The sequence below is a fragment of the Clavelina lepadiformis genome, chromosome 1 (assembly GCF_947623445.1).
Source record: "Clavelina lepadiformis chromosome 1, kaClaLepa1.1, whole genome shotgun sequence".
Taxonomy (NCBI): domain Eukaryota; kingdom Metazoa; phylum Chordata; class Ascidiacea; order Aplousobranchia; family Clavelinidae; genus Clavelina; species Clavelina lepadiformis.
This window is the reverse complement of record NC_135240.1, coordinates 20393939-20417178: the sequence shown is the minus strand read 5'-3', so window position 1 is coordinate 20417178 and position 23240 is coordinate 20393939. Positions and strand designations below refer to the sequence as shown.

General features: G+C 36.8%; 2 protein-coding genes across 2 annotated transcripts; one reads left to right on the top strand and one right to left on the bottom strand.

Moving 5' to 3' along the window:
* The first annotated feature begins 8064 nt into the window (after nucleotides 1–8064).
* On the top strand, nucleotides 8065–12005 carry LOC143471805 (uncharacterized). The gene is made up of 5 exons (XM_076969918.1): nucleotides 8065–8485; nucleotides 9365–9517; nucleotides 10543–10669; nucleotides 10802–10954; nucleotides 11474–12005. The coding sequence occupies exons 1-5, from the start codon at nucleotides 8260–8262 to the stop codon at nucleotides 11589–11591; spliced, it is 777 nt and encodes a 258-aa protein (XP_076826033.1). The 5' UTR covers nucleotides 8065–8259; the 3' UTR covers nucleotides 11592–12005.
* A 3230-nt stretch (nucleotides 12006–15235) lies between these two features.
* On the bottom strand, nucleotides 15236–19536 carry LOC143470573 (sodium- and chloride-dependent GABA transporter 1-like). The gene is made up of 12 exons (XM_076968799.1): nucleotides 19011–19536; nucleotides 18797–18928; nucleotides 18419–18692; nucleotides 18212–18344; nucleotides 17860–17994; nucleotides 17182–17285; nucleotides 16960–17053; nucleotides 16743–16886; nucleotides 16517–16657; nucleotides 16223–16429; nucleotides 15940–16107; nucleotides 15236–15867 (listed from the first exon to the last, which is right to left on the bottom strand). The coding sequence occupies exons 1-12, from the start codon at nucleotides 19147–19149 to the stop codon at nucleotides 15775–15777; spliced, it is 1764 nt and encodes a 587-aa protein (XP_076824914.1). The 5' UTR covers nucleotides 19150–19536; the 3' UTR covers nucleotides 15236–15774.
* Between the last annotated feature and the right edge of the window lie 3704 nt (nucleotides 19537–23240).

Below are 23240 nucleotides of genomic sequence, written 5' to 3'. Positions count from 1 at the left end.
GTTGAAAATTTCATTAAATACTAGAAGTGCATATATAACGCAAGGAGCTTCATTAATCATATCGATCTGCGTTGAAGCCCTGACGTCAAGGTATTGGTCTGATTGCACAATGAAGATAGTGTCTGCATTCATGTTTGTGATGGTATAGAACGTTTACCACTAACTCTGGGGTCACAGTTTCTTCTACAAAAACAGATAGTCGCAACAAAACGATTAATACGCTTTTCCTGTCTATTTACAAAATTATCCCCACATCAATTAATGAGTCAAATGTTTGCCACGGCTAGGTGTGCGATATGTAATACCTGACGTATATCTAGGCACGCGATGCCCTTTAAGGATTTTTTAATTCAAATTTGTGATTATATATAGAATGTCAAGCGCCTCAAGATTACCAAAACGAGCGAAAAATATGCGAAAAATATTTGGAAAAGAACATCTCTCATTCACTGCTGTTTTATAAAGAATTTGTCCCGTCCAGACGAACTGTTGCAATCAAAAAGGTGTTGCAAAGGCAAACAACCGAGTGTATAAGGTTTTTGTTATTTATGGGTTAATTAAGCAGAGCAGTCGCTATAGGCGTGGCCTGCAAAAATGATTTCTAACGAAAGAAGGCACGAATAGTTGAGCAAAACACCATTATTTGCGTCATAGAGGATACATCTATATTCAGAGACGTTTAATTATATCAAATATACAAGGAAAATGCTTCGAAACGCAAACATTTTTATCGGCATTTCCCTTGATTTTAAAGTATGTCGTTGATGACGTCATGGAAAGTCCCTAAAACAAAGTGATGACAAACAACTTTTTTAAGAACATGACATTAAAATCAGTATAAATTCACACAACCTGACGTTAGAATTTTCAGAAACCTCCCTTTCCGAAAATATAAGTTCTTTTAAATTCACAAAATAATGACATGTCTTTTCGTCAGAAGTTAGCGAAGCACACTTGGTCACGTCTAACCTATGCCAGAAATGCTTTCCTGTCGTGATTACAGAATCCGGTTTCATGCGTGTGGGAGTTTTGGCGATTGTGATTTTTAGCAGCTTACAATACATTTTTTGCGTCATCCAATGTTTCAATGGAAATTAAACATCCCTGAGCATTATCGGAACTGAACTAACTTTCTATAAAACGATTCTGTGTTGGTCGCACTATAGTAGCACACCTATAGAAAGGACAAAATAACATTTTAGGTACTATTTCGAAATCCTGTCTTTAGCAATTACCAAAAAGTTGCAACGTTTTTACAAAACAAGATGTCTTCCAGTAAACTTAGACATAAAACAACAATGAATTAAGTAAAATTATTTTTTCAAATACATTGCCACAATGTAGCAATGGCTTTATACGATAATAGCAATTAATAACATATGTAATTAATTTCATAACTGAAGATGTCGCAGTCATTGCTATTCCACGTGATACTACGAAATCCAGAATTAATCAGAACCAATTTTTCGCCAGAGCAAAGTGTCGGATAAGCAAGGTTTCCGGTGTGATGAAACCATCACATCACACAAACGAAACGTAGTTAGGTTAGGTATGAATAAACTTGCTCATATAACTCGAGACACAAGCATCAAGCTGAACATGAACAGTACGCGTCGTACACTCACATTTATTTGTTGCCTATTTGTTTATTTTATGGACGCAAAGGCCCCTTTTTCGACGCGATCCACTGATTCATGATTAACATTTCAGATTAACTGGATGATTCATTTAGTGATTTTGGACAATTAAAATCGAAAATTCCTCTATCGGAGTAGAACAACGTGTTTTCCGGAATCAAGTGATATAGAACGCATTGCAATAGGTAGGAGGAAAATCGTTTCTTGATATAATTTGTCGGATTGTGGAAGTATCGGATTAATGAGCTCCAGAATAACAAGATCCTATTGTATTTGAAAGCAAGTTCATGACCGTTGTGTGTAAACAATAGGTTAAGCATACATTCTTTGTAAATTTTGCGCATTAAAATACTTAAAAATCCTCACATCGCATGTCTGAAAAGTGCTTTTTCTTTGAAATGGTTGTGATCGTACAACTCACAGCGAACAAAAACCCAAAACATTTCTGCCGCAACATGTCGCTACCTTGTAATAAATAAACGAAAGCCAAAGGCCATGGCCCAGGACACGACAAACTCTCTGACAAACAGGAAGCCATACAAACCTATATCAAAACACCAGGAAAAAATAGCAAAGCTCATCCAGTCCCACAAATCGTATGCTTCTGCTGGAGATGGACGAATTAACTTGTTGATCGCTAACATGCCTGTAATGTATCGGAACGTTTCTTTCTAGATAGCAAAGACAAAGACTATTATACCAACTCTCCAAAATCAAATCTGTGGGGCGACATGCTCTTGCATAATAAAGCATCAAAGCTCAGATTATTCCAAAAAAAAACTAAATCTCTGGGCGATTGTCGGTGATATTGTGTAACTTCTAATTATGCAACTTTTTTTCTGAATGAGCTTTATTTTACATAAATTTAGAAGAATTTTTTATCATTTATTGTAGTTTGAATGTAACTTATTGAAATTTATTTGTTATCATTTCAATTCAACTTTGGCTAAAGTTATTTGCTCTTTCGTCAGTTAATTTAAGTTTGCATGATTTTTTCTAAATTAAATTAAACATTAGTTACTTTTATATAAATTTATTTCAATTAATATGAATTTTTTTAATTTGTATCAAGACTTTTACAAAAAATAACAACTGATCTAACAGGTAATCGTAATTCACTTAAACTGTGAATAAGTAACTAGGAAACTGATAACTTCACACATTTTGAATAAATTACTGAATAAGCAGCCGAGGAACCAAGTAACCAACTTCAACTGTGAATAAGTAATCAGGGAAGTGGTAACCTGAATCACGTCCATCCGAATTCGAGTAAGAAGCGTTTTTGCTTGAGAGTACGGATGTAGTGAGGATACCGTCAATAGTGATTTTAGGACAAAATAAATTTCCAGATGATCTGAAGGCAGGTCCTAGTGATATGATGTAATACGAAATATTTTTCTGTCTTGCATGTTTATACAGTTTGTTTGTTTACTACTTCTTCCTTGCTTTTTATGGCATGCTTTTCTATATGTCAATAAAAAGGAATACGCTAACACACTGCTTACAATTTAAACCGGAATAAGTCCACTGTAGAAAAAAGGTATAGCGACGGTAAGAATAAAATTTTCAAGGTATATTTCCTGTAATTTAGGACCTTTTTCAAAGTTTGAGATCTAGCCGCCATTATAGAGTATACTTATTTATGTATTTGGGATTATAAGGTGTATACTGAAACTAAGATCTATTGCCATGTTTCGAACAAGCTGCGTGGTTTATACAAGAACAAAACTTTTTCCTGTACTATGAAATTATAGAAACAAGGCGGTTATTTACTTGTCTAACTTTCATACTATTAGGATGAATTCCAGCTCTGATATTACGGGCATCCGTTTACATCAATTTGCGGCAATAAATGTGTAATCAGCATCTTCCAATTCTGGGCCTTTCCTTGTCGGCATACATTAACTCATAACTTCGTATTCTTTCGGCGAACTGTGAATTTTCTTAATGATAATTCCATTTTGAACCTGCAATTTAAATGCTTCAATTAAGCCAGAGATTGGCTCAATAGAAGCGACGCGACTACGTTATTAGTTTGAGCTGATATACTGTCATTTAAGGCTGATGATCATAAGGTATTACTCTATTAGCGCCCCATTATTTCACATCCTTCGATAGAAAGCGACTCACCGGGAAATGTGTGATAATCAGAAAGGCTGTATCCGTTTTTACGGAAAATTAATCCGACAATTTAACGGTCTGTTACCTCTAATGACGATTATAAGTTTCCGTAAATCTGTAATGCGTCAAAGGATTCAACTTATGATCATTTCAAGCCCAACCCTTGCTTCGTTTCCTATTCTTAACCATCATTAGATATTGAATAAGCATTAATAAAGTAAGCAAAAATGTAGAACATCTGGACAAAATTAAATTTGTGAAAACTGATAAAAAATGTCTATCCATTTTAAATAGCAAACTCATCTAAGCTACATACAAGCTGTAGCTTAGTCATCCCGTTTCCGCAGCAAAAAATCTGTATTTACGATCAAATGTTTTTGTTTACCAGGCTACAGCGCTCACGAAGGTATACTTTGACATATCAAAATAGCACCAAACTAGGTTATAGGTCGATTTCAAACAGGAATCTCTGGACAGTACCAACTTGTCAGCAGTTATCCCTTGCGGTTATATGCGCACACTATCCATTAATTGTGTGCATTCATTGTGTATACCGACAGGCCACATTTTACAACAGTGGGACAAAACGAAAGACGTAACAAAAGAAGTATCATGGGATAAATTAACAGTATTCAGTATAGCATTCCTTTTTTCGATAGATGTCTACAAATTTACTCATACACAAATAACAAAGATAGAAAAAATACATTCACGCTCTTTACCACTTTTAATCAAATAAGTGCAGTGGTGTTAATATATTCATCGTTTCAACAAACAACACACTACAATGCCTTTTTGTTACCAGGTTTATATGTTAGGTTAAATGCTGTGAAAAATGAAACTATATGTGCTTGTGTTATGTCAGTAACCACCAATAGACAGAGATTACTATAACATCGAACCGGCAAAGATGCTGTTTATCGTAATCTCAAACTCACTTCCGAGTTCAACTCTGTCTCCGATGGAATAATGATTCAGCATTTTACACACAGGTGCTTATGAATGAAAAGACATGAACTATACCAAGCGGCGTAAGCAGCTATGATGATTATTCATATCCCATTTCTCTTATAAAAGATATAGCGAAGACAATTTTTGGGCTTTTTCAGCAAAAACAAGTCTTTGAAGTTAAACAAAGTCCGGTATTTCAATGTTTTTACAAACGGGGTAAAACTCCAAGTGATGGGTTATAAAGCGTGAATCACAGGAAAGAAAAAACTGGCCCTCAATAGAACATCACCCTGAGACTCACGTTGTTCCCACACACTAAATACAACAGCTGTAATACTAACAGACAGATAAAGCCATTTATTAATCCTTACTCTTAGTATTGTTGTTTTAGACATAATATTTGTAAAGGTGTTGTCTGAAAAGGCGTATATGATGCTGATTATTAATTACCTTAAACTTTAACGCTTTGTATTTTAATTTGACTATCTACATAGTTAGACTTTTTGTTGATAAGGAAGTCCTAGACCTGAAATTTTTCCAGATGTTTCCACAGGATGGCGTAGATAGAACTTGTCCCACGTCCATCTTACAAAAAATCCGTCAAATTTCAAACGTTGCAGTCAAAGAGGTGGACTGGTGGTGGACACATGGACTAACTCAAAATTTTGTCTATGAGACCTATTTCAATAAACACAAATATAAATACGTTTCTGCATTATAAATCAGCATTAAACTATGCCTTTGTACAAAAATCTATGTCAATAAAAGCAATAACTTTATTGAATTACTTTTTTGATCATTGTTTCTTTGCTTGATTTTTTTGTACGTAAAAACCAAAGTAGCCTACAGTATCGTACTATGACTGGGTTTTGGGCCCTTTGTTGAAACCGCCACGATAAGCCACAAAACGACATAATTTGATGCGACATAGTGTTAAAAATAACCTATAGTCAATTGTTTTACACGGAAAGAACCTACATGTTGGTAAGCCTGATTCCAGATTGGATTTCCAAAATATTTCATCACGTTCTTGATTTAGGATTACAGCTAAATAGGGTTGAATTTCTAACAACTGTGTTGTAATTGCGTATGGCCCTGTGTAACAATACAGCAATACGTGACATAATGTTACCCAATGGTCTGAATTATATACAGATGATACAAAAAAGCTCAGTGTGAGTTATTTCAATTTTAAGTAGATCCTCATCATTTGCCCATTAATTTCGTTCCGGGCGTTTTGTATTGGCTTCAGAATATTGCCTAATGCTCAGCATCCACAAGGTTCCGTTCAATGACGCTAAAAATTTAACGACATAGCAGCAGAAGTAGCGTGCTAAAGCATTTTACTAAGGTCAAGTATCGCAACACAATTTCCGTAAAATTTATCGACCCGTAAACGCTTTATTTGATATAAGGTGTTGTTTTTCGAAAATTGAACTAATGTTATATTCTAGAATCGCGGGATCGGTGTTTGCCCAATGCCCATATCCTAACCTTTCTTGGAATCTTGGGCAGCTTTCCAGGAAGTTACAAGGTGTTCTAAAGCTATTCAATAAATATAATAACTTTGCAAATTTGTTTACAGCAAAATATGATCCGAGGAAACCTAGCTTATCAAGCCCGCTCAAGTTCAATACTGTAGCTGATTTATATAATATTTAAACGACTTGAAGTAGACAATTTGCAATGTAAGTGATATGGTGTAATGGCTATGAGTCCGATGAAAACCTGTAGGAATCTCGGAAAAAAACAAATTTCGACTAAAGTCTTGCGGATTCAATTAGGCTACCTCACCAGGTAAAATTCCCAAAATATTTGCAGTTTTTTTTTTCGCCGTCTTTCAGCAAAACTTTTTCAGCATCAGATTTAAGTGCGAAACTTGGACGTGGGCGTTTGAATCATTGTCCCCAAAATAAATGAAAACTACACCCTTGATATCACTTATCACTCCTTGTCATTGACATCAACCCACTCTATTTCAATCTTTTTTGAACTAGTCAAGTGGTAGTGTTGTTGGCTGCCAAAAAATTGACCTGCCAACAATATTTTTTCGGTTAAGGGAAAGTGTAGAGAGAGCAAAAATGCACCCAACAATACACAACAACTTAATAGGCTTTAGTCAAAAGATTTTGTATGAATGCGTGAACCAGTCACTCCTTTCCTCTGTCGCCATGCCGGAGTTTTTTACCATTATGTTGTGAAACCATAAGTAAAAACATTTTTTCGTTAAGTAATCAATTGTCTGACATTAGAAAAAAGGTAAACTTCGATTGGACGTGAGAGTCTTTGACGTCATTCGCCGTACATAAAAGTGGAGTGATGATTTGGGTCGGTACAAGTTACCGGGTTTGAGTTTTGTTACCGGGCAGACGTTTTGGCTTTGCGAGTTGGCATGCGCATGAAATGAACTCCGAGGTTCTACGTTTTCCTTTGTTTAACTCTGCTTGCAGTCAGCGATTACAGTACTTGTGCCAAACCTTTAAATGAGGCATTTTAGACATCGCTATAATATAAAGTTTTTGGTGGGTTGCATTCGGCATTTGGAGGGAAATTTAATGAAAATAAAAAGCCCACGATCAGGTGACGTTTTATCTAAATCATGTGCTAGACAGAACGGTTTGGTTTGAAGGCGCCGTCGCATCTTTAGAATTTCTATTCTCTTCTATTTCGTCATGTTTAAAACACTCGAAAATCTTTGAAGTGAGATTTTGTCACATGACTGCTTGTCATAATTTCTGTTGTTAGTAGCGATTACAATGGAGCCAATTGGTTTCACGTTACAGCTTCATTTGATGGTCTTTCCGTGAACACACACAGCAGAAACGAAAACGTTACGTGATATTATATTCTGTTAAATTTCAATGGGTAACCGCAATAAGGGCGGGTAACAGGGTGTGACGACCTACACTTGTACGATAATGACGCCTACAACGCGCTTCGATCTTTGGCTTCGTCGTTTATGTTTTTATCGCGTAAATAAGATACAATACATTTTTGTCCTGAAATTCCCCACCAACTCTAGTTTTGGGAAAGATTCAAAGGCCATTCCCCGCTACCAGGCATGTTGAACACTGACTGATTTGAGGGTTAGAGTAAATTCGACAGAAATCTTTTTCGCTGCACGTTAGGCACTACACATAAAGTAGCCTCAGTTTGAATTATGCTTAGCAGAGTTTAGAAAATAAATGCCGTTTTGGATTACCATTGAGTCAACAAGATCAGCACAATAGCTGCTTGTGTTACGTGTTTTGCAGTTTTGTTGCAAAGGCTTGGGCAAGGTGTAGCCGAGACAGCTATACACTATAGGTGCTAGTAGCAATGTAATATCAATAAAAATGTCTGAATAAACTCTGAATATTTATTTTTACGTTTAGGATAGTTTGGAAAGTTTTTATGTCGTATTTCGGTATTGGTATCTGCGTGAAACAAGCAAAGCAGTATCCTAATAAGCAGATTCCATCAAGACTGCTGCTAAACTAAATAGCATCGAATCACCAATACAATTGTTAAAACAACGATCCTGTTTTGGCAACTGTAAACACATCTCAAGATGTTGACAGAAAAAAGGGAGTTTTTCAAACGTCAGGACACATGGAACCGATCATGTTTTCGGAAACATGCAAGAAGAACTTGTGAGAAAGACAATTTTTGTATCGCATCGATCGGAAAATCCACATACGGCGTACAGGAAATAATACCTGCAACCATTTGCTTCAACGCCAGATCAACGTCAAGCTCGATATCGTTCAACCTTTCGGTTATTACTGTTATCGCAGGTAATAATTTTTGGTGATATTTACCGTATAGTTAAATTTAAAGTGTTAATTGCGACATTTCCCACGCTTGTACGCCTGATTTTATGCTTTTGATGTATGCGATAATTTGCCAAAACCTGCCGTTCACACGTAAACATGACGTTAAGCGTTTTAGAACACGCTTGAATAATTATATGAGATCGTATGTAGTGGTTACAAGTGCTAGTGGAGTTATAACAAATAATTACACATTTGCCCATTGATTTAAACTTCACGTCATACTTTTTTCCGATGTCCAAAATTGACAGACTTGTAGACGGAAATTTTCCGTTCTTAGACTATCGCGTAGCCTATACTGAGTTTCAGCTCACATTACTAATTACGTAATTCCTGCTCGATAACAAAACTTTGCCATTGGGTTGATGTATGTGTAAAGAGACAAGCCACAGTGTCTACTCAGTTGTGTTATACCTACATTGCATAAGTCAGGTCACTAATAACGTTTAAAATGTTGCCTAGTTACATACAACAACACCGGATAAAGCCTCTCCTATCTATTTTCCGGAATGTGATCGGGTGGACTTGAAAAAATCGTCTCTTTTCCGTCCCTTTCTAGAGTTAATTCCGCTTACGTCATTACTTTTTTACAAAGTTTAGGTTTGGGGAAGTTGTTCTTTGATAATCTCGATTCTTTAATTATCCAAGCGACGACAAACGATATGGGGTGCAGCTACAACCATAATTGTATATAATTTGTTCAAATTGCCAAAGGTTCTAGATAATCGATAGGGTTTATCTGACGCGTGTAGAGCGTTAAACATGTATTTCATGAAATATTATAATTTAATAGACGGCTGTGAGCAAGTTTTACCTCACTGTGAATAACTCATGTTTTTACAGTGTTTGTTTTTCTTCCACTCGTTTGCGCATCTTCAACACCAACATCTACATCTAATACAGCTTCGATCTCAACAATACCAATTCAAGATTGCAATAACACTGCTGTATCTTTGGCCGATGATTTACCCGTTTTGTCAGAGGATATTGATACAGGTTGGTTAATGCGATGGTCGTATAGTATCGTTAAACATAATAAATGCACGAGGACGTTTCGTGCAATTATCTCAAGATTTGTTATAGGTGTGTTAGCAGCCAAAGCCTAAAATAAGACCTTAATTGTAACCGTACGTATACGCAACACGCACCTGATATGTTACAATTGTGGAAAGGCAGACACGTTGTTTTGTTTGCTGAGACACTGTATGCTTTTATCTGACGTCACTAGCTTAGCATACAATAAAGTGTTTTCGGCTGGTCGACGTAGAAACGGGTCCTTCGTAGCACAAAAGACATTAACCATTTAAGGTTTACGTTTCCTGAAATACGCTTAGAAAGCCTTCCTTATCACGCAAGCGACATTCCAAAGTTTTCTTGTAAAAATAGACACATTGTATTGTAACATGACATCACAGTTTACCGGCTTAGTTAAATTTTTGCTCTCACTTTGTATTCTCAGCAAGCCGAGCCTGTGTAGTATAATAACGTTTTTGCGTCTTTGTATCTTTCACACCAAAAAAAGCATAATGATGATGCGTGTCATTGCAACAACTCTATTCAAACAGCAAGCGATGTGCTTGTTTCCGTAAAACAAACAATATATTGACATCCCTGCTTACATAAAATAGTTTATTCTGCATGTAGCATACTTATGAGCAGATATTGACAACGGTCATTTTATCATTGGATGCTTGAATTATCGTAATGCATACCAATAGCATACTGGTACAGTTGTTCTGTAGCCCAAGGCCTTTACTTGTAATTTCCGTGAGATCAAATACGACAATTTGTGTGCATTGTGCGTTTTGTTATCTCGCAAGCTATCCTAATGTCCGCCATTCTATATAGTATATAGTTATATACTATACAGCGATGGTCGTGGCCATCTGTAATAATAACAGCTACACTTTTGCATCTGTCTTGTGCGAGCTCATATATACCCAGATGCAATACCGTACTTGCATACAGTACATTACACTGATGTAAGCGTATTTTATACTACTCATATCTAAAATGCTTAGATATGCCAAGACTAGCCGAGTTACGAAAAAGAAAGAGGCGGAAAAATAGATGCCCTAAAAAATATCGCCGTGACTACTGTTTCAATAAAGGAAGATGTCAATGGATAAAGCAGCTGCCCATCTGCAAGTAAGTATGAAGCACGGAGAGTCGTAAAACCAGACGTTCCGTACCGCTCAATATTGTTAGCTAATTTTTGGTCAAATATATCGACGTCATTTAAGGATCATTCGCAATCTTATCAACTGAAAAATCTCGCAGGTGCAAAAAGGGTTGGGTTGGTGAAAGATGTGACGAAACCCACATTGACCTTGTCGAAGGCGGTTTAGAGAAGGAAAACATCATAATCACGGTTGTGGTGTTGGCGGTATTTGGGTTCATTGGTTTCACCACGGTCTTCTGCATATGCTGGAGGTGAGTCCGTTGACCCTGTTGTTTTTGTTCTGTTTCTTTTGGCATAGCCTAGCTTTTATTGAGCCAAAAGCACATGCTCTCTGTACAATTCTGCTGCACATTTTTAGAAATAACTTGGCCAAACTAAAATGTGGCAAGAATTTCAATCATGAGTATAAGTTCGTATAATTCGGGTGAACAAAATTCCTAACTATTGTAATTTCGTACACGGTTGGGATTATTTCGGGTAAAGATTGAAATATTAGGCTCCTTGTTATTTTCCAAGGAACTGTCTGACCACAAGTTCGATATTTAACTTATTATGTCGCACTTTTAAAACCAATTGAATTATGCAGTAGCCGGTTTTTGTTGTTAGCATATCTTGTGAATGAACCAAAGTGCCCTTGTCTATATTCAGCCGGTAATTTAAGTTAGCCCACACACTTTTTAACAAAGAGGGCCCTTCTGTGACCACTTAGTATAGGCAACAAAGCTTTTGCCGCGAAATTTGAATGAATTTCGTTTTTGAATCAATTTCAGGAGATTCCGTAGCGTACGAAATGAACTCGAAGCTGAAGCGTACGAAAAAGAGACTGAAGTGATGGTAAAAGAGCAAAAAGAAAACGCTTCTTTGGCATACGCAGACGAGTCCAGATAAAAGCGAAAATCAAATAACAAGAGTGCAACTATAGTAATGTTTATTATTTATTATTGCCATTTTTCTTTTTATGGATGCTGTTTTTGTAATATTTTGTTTAGCGTGAGTTCATTCTTGCTTTATTTTTGTTTTGTATAATGCTTGGAGGTCTTCAATTTCATGGCAGTATTGCAAACAAAGGAACATATTTTTGGCGATTTATAAATTCTTTCCCGTACACAGCATGAAGTTTTCAATATAGTACACTTGCCAAGATAACTTATTATATTATGCCTTGCTTTAATGTTGATGCTTGCATATGATGAAACGGAAACTAATTCTTGAATCATCATTAATAAGTATTTCTATACCTTTACCTACGTTTTATACTGCTAATGTTTTTTATGCTTTTTCAATAAAAGCAGAGTTTAAGTAGTGTCGTGTGCGCAGCTTGGCTATAATTGCATCTGCTATATTTAGATCATTTTCATTGCTTATGACAAGCCTTATATGTTGATAGTTTTTTCAATGACATTATAAACGTCAAAATAGATACGTAAAATATTAACTACAGTACCACTGCCAAAGTCCGACAATGTGTAAACATGTTCACAGTCACAAGCTGAAAAACATCCTTTTAATCACGTGACGTCACGTAAGCTCTTGAGTAAATACAATGTTTTTTTATATAATAAGATGATGCATGGAACTCAGACTGAAGAACACTTGTTTGCAGAATTTAACTTATAAAACAATTCAATACTAAATTATGTAAAACCGTTAAATTATAGTTTAACTCTATCACTAAACAAAAAATAACAGCTTTCTTGCAAAATTCGTTTCTTTTCACGTCAAAAATATATGTAACCGGAAAAGCTCGATTTTCGTCATTTCAGAAATGGTGCGAACCGCGTCTGAAAATATTGTCCAAGCCCGGACCCGGAATTTAATTTGCAGGTCGGTTTAGCCCCGAAAGTTAAAACTTATATCAATCCGTCTTGCACTCTATAGCCTATAAGTAATATTTTGTTGTTGAGATGAGTTTGTGGCAAAAGCTTTGTAACTATTTTCTTATCATCCTGTGTTCTGGCGTTCATTGTGTGCTGTATACACAATTTTTCAGTATTATGAAAGTAACAAATTGGGCTTCAAAACCGTACATTTATGATGAAAAAAATCCAAAACCTGGTATAAAATGTGCAATTCTTTTTGAAGTACAATCCTGCATAACTGAGTACGAAATAAAAATACTTTTATAAATGTTTACTAATGTCACCTTCAGAAGAATATTAAACGAAAAATGTTTTAAATTTCTCACGGCACTATAACTATAAATCTAAGTTTTTCAACGGGGTCCTAAAATTAGAATTTAAAAAAAATTTTCAAATTTTCTTTTGGTTGATACAGAAAGGGATTAGTCTATTTAACGTGAACTTTTCAAACATGGCCTAAATATGAACAACCCAAACGTACTATACAAGTGCGCAACCAACCCGAATCCGCTTTTCTATGCACATATCAGTTCACACTAGACCGATGAAAACAAACTTAGTATTGCTGAAATTGAGACAAATTTCTCTCGCCAGCAATCGCATCCACTTTGGCAAACATCTATCATAGCGCCACCTACCGAATGCTAAATTTGCCCCAAGAAGAAAACGTGATGTCTTGCTACCTGGAGACGTAATTTTGATTACAGAACAACGGAGGGTTGGGGATTTTCTTCGTCTACATCCCCTCTATGTTTTGATTGTTTTTCGCACAGTATTCATTGAAACACATCAGTAAGAATAAAGATTTTTGTTTATTTTGTGCTTTTAAATGCGGCCTTTGCTTGACGCCAAGAAATTTGTATTCCATTCTTTTTTCCAACAGCAGTTTTTACTGAGCAGATGCTAAAATTTTCTCGTCACATCACCAATTGCTGTTTTTGAGAAACACCCTGCAACTGGGTACGTCACGTGGTTGCTGATCGGAGAGTTGCTGATTAATATTATCGTAGACTACTATAGCCTATACAGCAACCGCTTTCAAACCTTGTTTCATGTTTTTTTCTGCGTAGGCTATATTTGATCATGTTTGAGAAAACCTAATCAACATCGTTCACCATAAAACAGGTGATTTGAAGTAATGTACTAGCAGACAGATAACGCATTTTGATTAAAATGAATAAATAGAAGTAAGTCCGCTTCCGTTCCGTAAGTCAGCTTTTACAAAGAAACGTTTTTGACTTTTGAACTAACTACATCGTAAAAATTTCGATGAGTCAAGCAAATAGGAATGGTTTTATAGTGATTGCACCCACGCGTGACTACACTCAAGGAATTGCAACCACAAGGAATTGCACCCACCAGGAATTGCACCCACCAGGAATTGTACCCACCAGGAATTGCACGGGCAAGCATGGTCTTTCTTCGAAGCAACGACGTGAATATGCTACAAATGCTGGTGAAGAAAAGAAAAATAGAACAGCACATAACTATACCATGTTCCAGATCTATAACATTCGAGTTCTTTTCCTGGTGGATGGAAGTGTGACTTATGTGTTTACAATTTTTTATGCAGAATAACGTATTGGTTCAATTTGCCTATTATTACGCAGAACTTTATTATGAGCAATAAAGAAACGATAGATTTAACTTGAATTTGAGAAGTTTGTGCGAAGTGTTGTGGCAGGTACGAACTTAACAATTATGGTTTTGTAAATACAGGAGCTGTACGGTACAATAGGGCAGAGGTGTATTATTATGTAATGTATGTATCAGCAAAACTGGAGGCGCTGATCAGTAGCCATTTTAAACTGATGAACTCCTTAACTGGAGTTAGCCTAACTTTTTTGTAACTATAACAAATGCAATTTGTAATAAAATATTTCTCAAAATGTGTGAAATCCACCGCTCCTTTGGAACTTTTAACAAAAGTAGCCACCACTTTGCTGGAATGGGTTAATACCGAAAGAAGTTTGAACGTTGGAAGAGATCCGATAACAGAATCGACTTCTCACATTCGAGGCACAAGTCACGGATGATTTTAAACTACCTCCCTGGCCGAACAGCTCAATCTTCTCGTCTGTGCCACAGATTGCTAATCTACAATTTTCAGTGGTATGGCATGGGCTATTAGGCTACTCTGTCTTTTTGAATATGGCGTATCAAAAATGACTTAGCGTGACTGAAAGTTGAAAGGTTTATAGACATATGATGAAAAGAGAAATAGTAAACTCAAAGAGCACGAAAATTGATTCTGAAAACACTGTCTACGACTCTACAGTTTCCTGAATTATAACAACATTTCATACGTCAGTTTAAATTATAAAAGCATATTCATAGCGCCGATGACTATTGCTCGTTTGAACGTTTATAAATTTTGCCTTTACAAGTTTTCACACAGATTAACGTATTGATTCTGTTAGCCCGTTATTGCGCAAAAATATATAATGATTATTAAAAAAACGTTTGGATGCTTATAACTTACACACTGTATGATTTAATATTCAATAAAATTATTCTAATTCCAGCTCTCTGCAAAATAAAGTTTAAAAAGAAAGCTAACTTGCTATGACTGGAAAAATACCTCAACGTTATAACGAAATAACTGTATTGGGGCTAGTAGTAATAATCAAGAATCGCTCCTTGTCATAACCTCTCGACGTATAAGAACAAAAATTGATCACTCAAATTTAATAAACTGAATAACGACCTAACAGCCTATGGAAATACTGATTCGATGACATACTACATACACGCGGGCATGGCTATGATAATTTACCTAATATCCTAACCTATATCCACAACGCTGCATGGTACAGTACAAGCATAAAAATTATTAATTATTTCGAGTGTCAAAAAAGTTTGGTTATTTACGTTAGTTTTGGTTATCTGATTGGGATAGTAATCAGCAAACAGACAGCTTTCTTGATTAATTATATTATTATCACGCGTGCCAGGGGTTGCCGCTTCCTGTATGGTGTAGCAGCATCACGATGTGTGTGAAACTAAGTGGAGAACCACCAAGGGACAAAAGACCACGTAAGTTAATTGCTGTACACGAAGCGAGGCAATACAAATGAAATACCAAGCATAATATAATATAGTGTATAATGAAATACCAAGCCATAATATGATGAATGTAAAAATACAACTTGGCCCATAAATATTTGGGTTATTTGTGCAGATCATTGTCTTCGCATGACTTTAGTAGTTTCCTAAAGCATTTCTACTTCTTCGTCATTGTCAAAGCATTTGCCCGGCATCTCCTCTCCAATCATCGGTTTTTTCGAATTTTCTTGTCTGCGAAGCTGTTGTTCAACAAAGAACTGTTATGTTCCTACAAAACTCGGTGGAAAAGCTCAGTGTTTTCGACGACTCACCTCTCTCCAAGACTTGCCTGACACTATAGTGATATAAACAGCATAGAGTGGTATCCACAAAGCTGAACTTGCTGATACAAAATGACAAAGGACTTGAGCCCAAGGTGGGTAGATATAGTTACCGTAAGTCATTCGACTGTGGACAGCAACGTAGTAAATGGACACCAACTGCAGGTTTGGGCAAACACAGAAAAGATGTCAATATTTTCATAGGTTGCCAAAGTCAACTTGTCTTTAAACACAATGTGCAGTAGAAACATGGACGAAACGCAGCTACACTTACCACGCATAAAATCGGCCCTACGTATTTCCATATGAAAATAATCACAGGTCGGATCTTGCTAGGTCCTATCATTCGGTTGATTTCATCCCAGTGACGATGAGCACCATACACCCAACCAATTGCTATACACTCACAGGCAGCTATGAAGAACAAACTCCATCCTGCCATACCGTAGGTGTTGAAAATTTCAAAAACGTAAACGCCTCCCTGTAAACGTTGAAACGTTTGCTTTAGCTTGTAGAGCAATTTAAGATTACCATAACTGCATGGATTAAAAACTGCTGTTTTTCATACCTTTGTTACAAATATCAAACCGCTAAGATAAAAGCCCAAGCAGCCGAAAGCCAGAAAGATTGGCCTTGAATATTTGTGGAATGTTCTCAATGGCCGAAAATAGTCAAGGAATAATGCACAGAAGGCTTCGACGTATATCAACTAAAACAAATCTAGTTTTTAGTTTGTGAACTCGTTGTTATTGTTATTAATCATGCTACAAGTCACGTGCTGCCAAGTCACTTACCTGAGAATCGAAGCCCATAAGAAAAATTGTTAAGAAAAATATGGCGTTCCAAAACTGTGGCAAAGGCAAGAAAGTTAACGCTTGTGGATAAACTATAAAGATTAATCCGGGGCCAGATTGCGCAACTTCGTCCATAGTTTGATTCTGAGTCGTACAAAATGTTTGTCAAAAATAAACGCAGGTCATTTTGTATTTTGTCTCATCACTTTAAACCAACCTGAGCATGCGCCATGGAGCCCAAAGTTGAAAAAACGGCAAAGCCGCAGAGAAAACTCGCTAGACAGTTTGACAACACAATCATCAGAATATCTCTGGTAAACACAACCACTGGTTTTAGTTTGAAATAAAGCGACTTGGTGGATATGAATTCTTTAAGTCGGAGGTTTTTCGTTTTATTGACAAAACTTGAGGGTCGTTATTAATAATCATTTTTATTTACTTCAAAAAATTTTGGTTGTATTTGTTGTAGCTTCCAAGCGTTGTAAGACTGCCGGTGGCCACACAGAAAGAATAGAGAACTTGTGTAGCCGCGCCTACCCACACCTGCAAAAAGCAACATGCTCAATTACATACAAGCACAGGGTTTTCATACCGACAAAATCCTAAAGACCCAGGAAAAAAGGTTTGACAAAATGCCAGTAGAAACATCGTCGTCTTCGTTGTTTGCTTCGTGAACGTGAGAGACTACAAAGCAAGTGCAACCGTTCTAGCGGCATGTTTTCTTACCCTGCAAATGTCACTTGCATTGGTTTCAGCCCATGCAAAAGTTGGTTGCGGCGAGGCAACGCATAGCGGTCAAAGTAAAAAGAGGACACACCACATACTTTCCATTTTGAACAGCGGCTGCACTATTCTTTCAGTAACAGTTGCTCACCTTTGTTCTTTACTTATACGGGATTTAGTTTCTTCTTATACCGCATTTGGGTATCTTTATCTATAAGACGAGTTTTTTGCAAACTTTTGTTTTTATGATTTTTGCCGAATTGCCGATTTTTTTGAATGATTATAAACGAGTTTTTATGATTTTTGCCTTTTCAAATACTATATCGATGACGATATTATCCTGTTTTTGATATAAAGACGCGTGGGTCCTCTTTATTGAAACAAATATTCTTACTTCGGTGTCTTTCAACAGTGTTACATTTGGTGTCAGATAGTGATAGATTCCCAATGAGGCACCTTCTAACGTTGCGCCTCTCACGACCACGACAAGTATCAAGACAATTGGTACCGTTGCAGTGAAGTAGACCACCTGGTAACGGTAAAGTTTACCAGAGTTTACAGTATGCAAAAGGCGCAAAAACCAACTAACACTTGTTAACATCTTATTAAAAGTGTATTTATCCTTGCATTCTGTATTTATGTTGTGTATTTAAAAGTTTATTTATCGTTGCAGTGAAGGAAACCACATGAAAAACCACTTGCTCATTGGAGCCCTAACTGCTAGTGACATTGCGAGATTTACCAACCTTTGCTGACCACTTTATTCCTTTAAAGATTGCAAGGTAGCCTAAGATCCAGATTAAACCCAAATAAAGCACGAGGTCTAAACGTAAGGAGCCAAGTTCTTCTAATCCTGAAGAAATTTCCAATACTTCATAACTGCAGTGAAAAGGTTTTGTTAAACATTGTTCTTATTTTACCAAGTCGATGAGCAATATTGCTAAGAGCCTCACTTCCAAAATTGCTCGGCCGACGACATTGTCTGTGTCTGATTTGTTACGTTCGTTAAAATTGAGATTGCGCTGGTAGTGTTGAAAGCTGATGTGTTGGAAACCCCAGTAACAATGTCAATGCCCACACAGCCATCTCTGTTCCATTCGTTATCACAGGTAGCCCATGGCAATCTCGAATTAAAACTTGAAACCAAATATTTCGAAACCCAGACCAATATAATGGGGTAGGAGAGGTTTGAATGGAAGATCATAGTGGCGCAGGCGAATGCGATTCCTGCACAAAATCCATGGGTCTTCATGGTTTACACAACTGGTAAATTAGTTGGTCTATCTTAACAGCGTTTGTCACAGCCACAAAAAATGTGGCACTTAAGTTACCTTTAAATATAGGTACAGTAGACCAAGAAGCGATTACACCTTTTTGGATTGATTGTCCCAGCGAAATGTCAAGAATCAGTAACGGAATAGCCAAAACTATTACTGATAGCCAATAGGGCAGAAGAAACGCTCCTGTCGAATATTGCACAAAACATTGGTTAAATAAAAACAATAAAAATGGTTCCAGTTTAAAAAAGCGTGATCTTGCACCAACCTCCACCATATTTGAAGCAAAGATAAGGAAACCTCCAAATATTTCCCAAGCCAATGCACACTCCTGCGCTCGATAGAATAAAATCCCAGCGTTTACGCCAAGTCTGTCGCGGTTTGTCGCTCAAAGAATTCATCCCCATTTTCGACGTTGAATCAGTTTAAATGAACATTCTATGCTTAGCGTTGCCCACAATTAAAATTTATTCAAACTGGTAATAGCTGTATTGGAAGGAAAAAATATATTGCTGGTCATGGGGATAAACATCCCTTAATAGGAGTTTCTTCTCAGTATGTGCTTTGTCTCACGGGAAATTTTAATTTTATAAAAGAATTAATTCACCAGCTGAGCTCCTGTTGTTATTGAAATTATGCCTGGTTGCAAACATAGTATTTTTAGACAAGAAATTTGTTCCATGTCCTACTCCAAAACAAGAAAACCAGTTAAGATGACTCAGACACTTCTATTTCAAATTGTTTTGCAACATGATGTGCGCTTTGAGCAATAATTATTCATATCATCACAATTCTAAAATCATAAAACGCGACTTAAGAATCGTCACGTGACGACCTGCAAAGCACTCGGCTACCCAGTGTTTAAAAATCACTGATTTAACTTAACAAAAATTTGCTGGGTAATTGCGCACAGAATCTAAAAACTCACGAAAGTGAAGCCAAATATAAATTTATAAAAGCACACCTTTGTCAGTGTCTCTCAGTTTGACAAACATTATCTTATTTTAACGCTAACTGACAACTATGCTAACATGAAACCTTGCCGTCACATCTATATATAATAGCACTTTCTATTAAAAAGAATGTATTGCTTTGAGCAATATTGAGCATGTTCTGCTTTGACCGCAGATCCATGTTACTGTAGCAATTCTGTAGTAAATTATATGTTGTTTGCTGCTAAGAGGATTTCATTTCTACTGCAAGTGAAAAACCGGAAAGTAGAGCATCGCATTTCCACTCGGGAAGTATTTTGTTGTTACTGTTTACACTAATGCTTTTGCTGCAGTACTGAGAATTGGACTTTTGCAGTACCGAAAATTGCTGAAATTTGCTGAAAACTCATGCGGTATGTTTTACAGCGTTTCTATCATCACGCCATTGGGCATCGATAAACAGCAACCTCTACGTAGAATTATATGTTAACATTTGTCTTGCCAGCATATTCGATTGCAATTTAATGTAAATAAACTCAACGTGCCAAAAACGATAGTTTTATGCCAGGTTTATCAACTAACTTGCTCTTTTGTTTTTGTTACCAAACTATCTTCAGCTTTGATAAGAAGACGTCATCCATCCTCATGTCATGTACATTCATGTTGCAGTTGATCACCAGTTTCTTGATTACTTATTCATTTTTGAGAAATGAATTATACAGCCGTGGAATTATTTCATCTGCGTGTAACAGAAGAAGAAACCACATTGCAGATAGCCAAATTCAACCCAATTTTCTGTCTTCAAGGACGACTTATTTTTGTAAAATTATTCAGCCTCATAAACGCTGAATAAGCTTTACTGCTGACCGCTATAGTCTATAAGACTACTCTTTGAGAAGTCTGTAATAATATATAGAGACAGGATCGTAATCAGAGGATCTGCTGTTATTGTTGTATAGCAGCCTGCTGTTTTCAAATAGCACCCTTATATTGTTTACCGATCTGAAAGCAGTGAAAACCTACCACCTGCCCCTTGACATGTTCCTAGCGTTATCCGTGACATGTGCTAACATCATCAGTGGCATGTACCAGGGTTGCCATGTAGCTTAAAATTTAGACAAAAAACGATAAATTGGCCTAATTTCATATACTGTGTCCGACGGTTAGCAAATCATTCCGACATTCAGTTTTTTGTCCTAATTTGGCCGAATTTTATTGGCCTCTGAAAAGTTTTTGTTTGGAAGCAAAAGAGCAAGCTTGCTCTTTCAGTCCGAATCCCGAGCGCCAGCTCCGTGCAGAAGTTTCTGTCTCCATCAGCAAATCAAAGGGTGTTACGGTAGCCAACACTATCTGAGCCCTGAGTTGTTTATGCCTGATTAACAACTATTACGTCACCGTTGACTGGTCTTTATGCCTGAGTTAGTTACCAGATGCCATACTAGTTTTCTTTCTGGAAAATTATCTTGGATAAATTATCAATTAAAAAAAAGATAAAACTAGCTTTCTGATAAATAATAATTCTCTCATAAATTCTTTGCTTTATTGCAAGTATACCATGGGACATCTACATAAAGATGCAAAATCAGTGAAATGCTAGGACATAAATAAAGTATTTTTTATTGTTTGTCGTAAAATGTCCGAATTTCAGACTAATACGGTCCGAGATCCTCCCGGATTATCTGGTAACCTTGGCCAAAGAGATTTAAACACTTTAAATCTCTTTGCCCTGGCATGGGGTCATGATAATATTCCAGAAACTTTGATTGGCATAGGCGTAAAGTATTTCTGACTAGAGGTTTACTCATTTTAGTTGGGCGGTGGGTGTTGTGTTTTGTTTGGGAATTACCCTAGCACTAGAAGAGCTTAAAAGTTCAGTCTCTGTACTTTCGAGTCATATACAGAATATTGTTAAACCTGACACAAATGTAGGTAAAAGATGCATTGCTAGGCCAAAATTCTGTTTTTAACTTTGGGACTATGTAACATTAACTGGAGTTTGAGACATGTAGTTGTAGTCAGTAGTCTTTGTGTATGTACGTACATGTAGTCCAGTTTAAGGTAGCCCAAGCTCGTAGGCAAACTTTCAAAAGGCCCTATTTAAGACTTTTTGAGTAATTTCAACACATATTAAAACAAATGAAACTATACATCGTATTATTTAAAAAAAAACTCGTTTTACTTTAGCTATTGGGCCAATCGAATGGGGTGGTTGATAAGGGTTATGTAAGAAAATTTAGGCATCTAACGACCGCCCAAAAGTTATTTGTGTAAACATGCTAGGTACTGAGGTAGCAATAATGGAATTGTGCTAGACTATACGATGGTATAAAGTGAACAACAGGCTGTGATTGCTCGAGTACAGCTCTGCTATTGGTTGCTGCTGAGAAATGGACAACTTAACCTACTGGCTTGAATTTGTTCAACTTAGGAACTATTTGGTGGGTGTGCTAACCTACCATCTTTTAGTAAAGTTGTATTATTGCTTCCTTTTATGTTTTAAGCCCTTGGGCTTCGCCACTTTTTTCCCACCCCTTAATTGTCCGTGAGCATGTGTTTTATTGTACTAAAACTACAAAGGTTAGTGTACTAAATGATGCCGTTATTCTTAGCTTTATTTAACGTAAATCAATCACCTGAAATAATAGAATAATAGTAAAACAATAATAGTATAAAAGCAACACAACCTCACAGCTGAAGGGGTGTTCGTTTGTGACAATACGAACTGTGGAGTAATCTTAGTCTACAACTAAGGAATGCGCAAAGCAGACAAACACAAGTAATCAAGATAAAACGAGGCGAGTTTAACAAAGGAATTTCATTACATTCACCTGGCCTATAATAATTTTGGTCTAATACTGTGATTGTATAATGGACATGGTATTATACATTGGCTTGGGCTTGCAATAAGCACGTACACAAAATAACATATACTGAGCACGTATCGTATACGTACTGATAGGTAACACAAGTTAGTCTACATACGAAATATTTCACTGTTCGCCATAACGGGCTGGAGGTACCCCTTTGTTGGTTCGGCTTGATCGGCGAAGATTTCTTTCTGTCGGCATGTTCTCTATTTCTGGTTCGTCCGTGACAGGGGCATCGTTTTGAACTTCAATGTTTGGTGAAGGGCTGCTTATAAAATTTTCTGTGACGGGTATTTCGTTCCTGTTTGGCGCTTCTTGAGGGCATGGTGAGAGATCGTTCAAAGACACTGTAGATTCCTGTCCGTCTGGCCGTCGGACGCGTGCATACGTTGGATTTGTATCTATCAATTCAACTTCGTCTACCAAGGGATCGTATTTGCTGTTGCGTACAAAACGTCGGAGGTACACTTTATTGGGAGCGATCAGCCACGATGGTATTGAAGGTCCCGAGGTAGAGCGTCGGTCAAAGGAGAAAAATCTTTGGTGAGGTGTCACGTTTGATGCCGTGCAGAGCAGCGACCTTATAGAATGCAAGGCTTCAGGTAACACTAGTTCCCACTGGGGTAATGGAAGTTTCCTTGACTTGAGTATTAGCGTAAGTGTTTTCCAGATGATACCGTTGTATCTCTCCACTTGGGA

Bases quoted from the DNA above. Each gene is read 5' to 3' on its own strand.
- LOC143470573 (XM_076968799.1), bottom strand. From the start codon at position 19,149: ATGGGGATGAATTCTTTGAGCGACAAACCGCGACAGACTTGGCGTAAA. The intron at 17,995-18,211 runs GTTGGTAAATCT...TACCGTTACCAG, and splicing joins GAATAAAGTGGTCAGCAAAG to GTGGTCTACTTCACTGCAAC. The intron at 16,108-16,222 runs GTAAGTGTAGCT...CCAAACCTGCAG, and splicing joins TAGGGCCGATTTTATGCGTG to TTGGTGTCCATTTACTACGT.
- LOC143471805 (XM_076969918.1), top strand. From the start codon at position 8,260: ATGTTGACAGAAAAAAGGGAGTTTTTCAAACGTCAGGACACATGGAAC. The intron at 8,486-9,364 runs GTAATAATTTTT...ATGTTTTTACAG, and splicing joins GGTTATTACTGTTATCGCAG to TGTTTGTTTTTCTTCCACTC. The intron at 10,670-10,801 runs GTAAGTATGAAG...AAAATCTCGCAG, and splicing joins AAGCAGCTGCCCATCTGCAA to GTGCAAAAAGGGTTGGGTTG.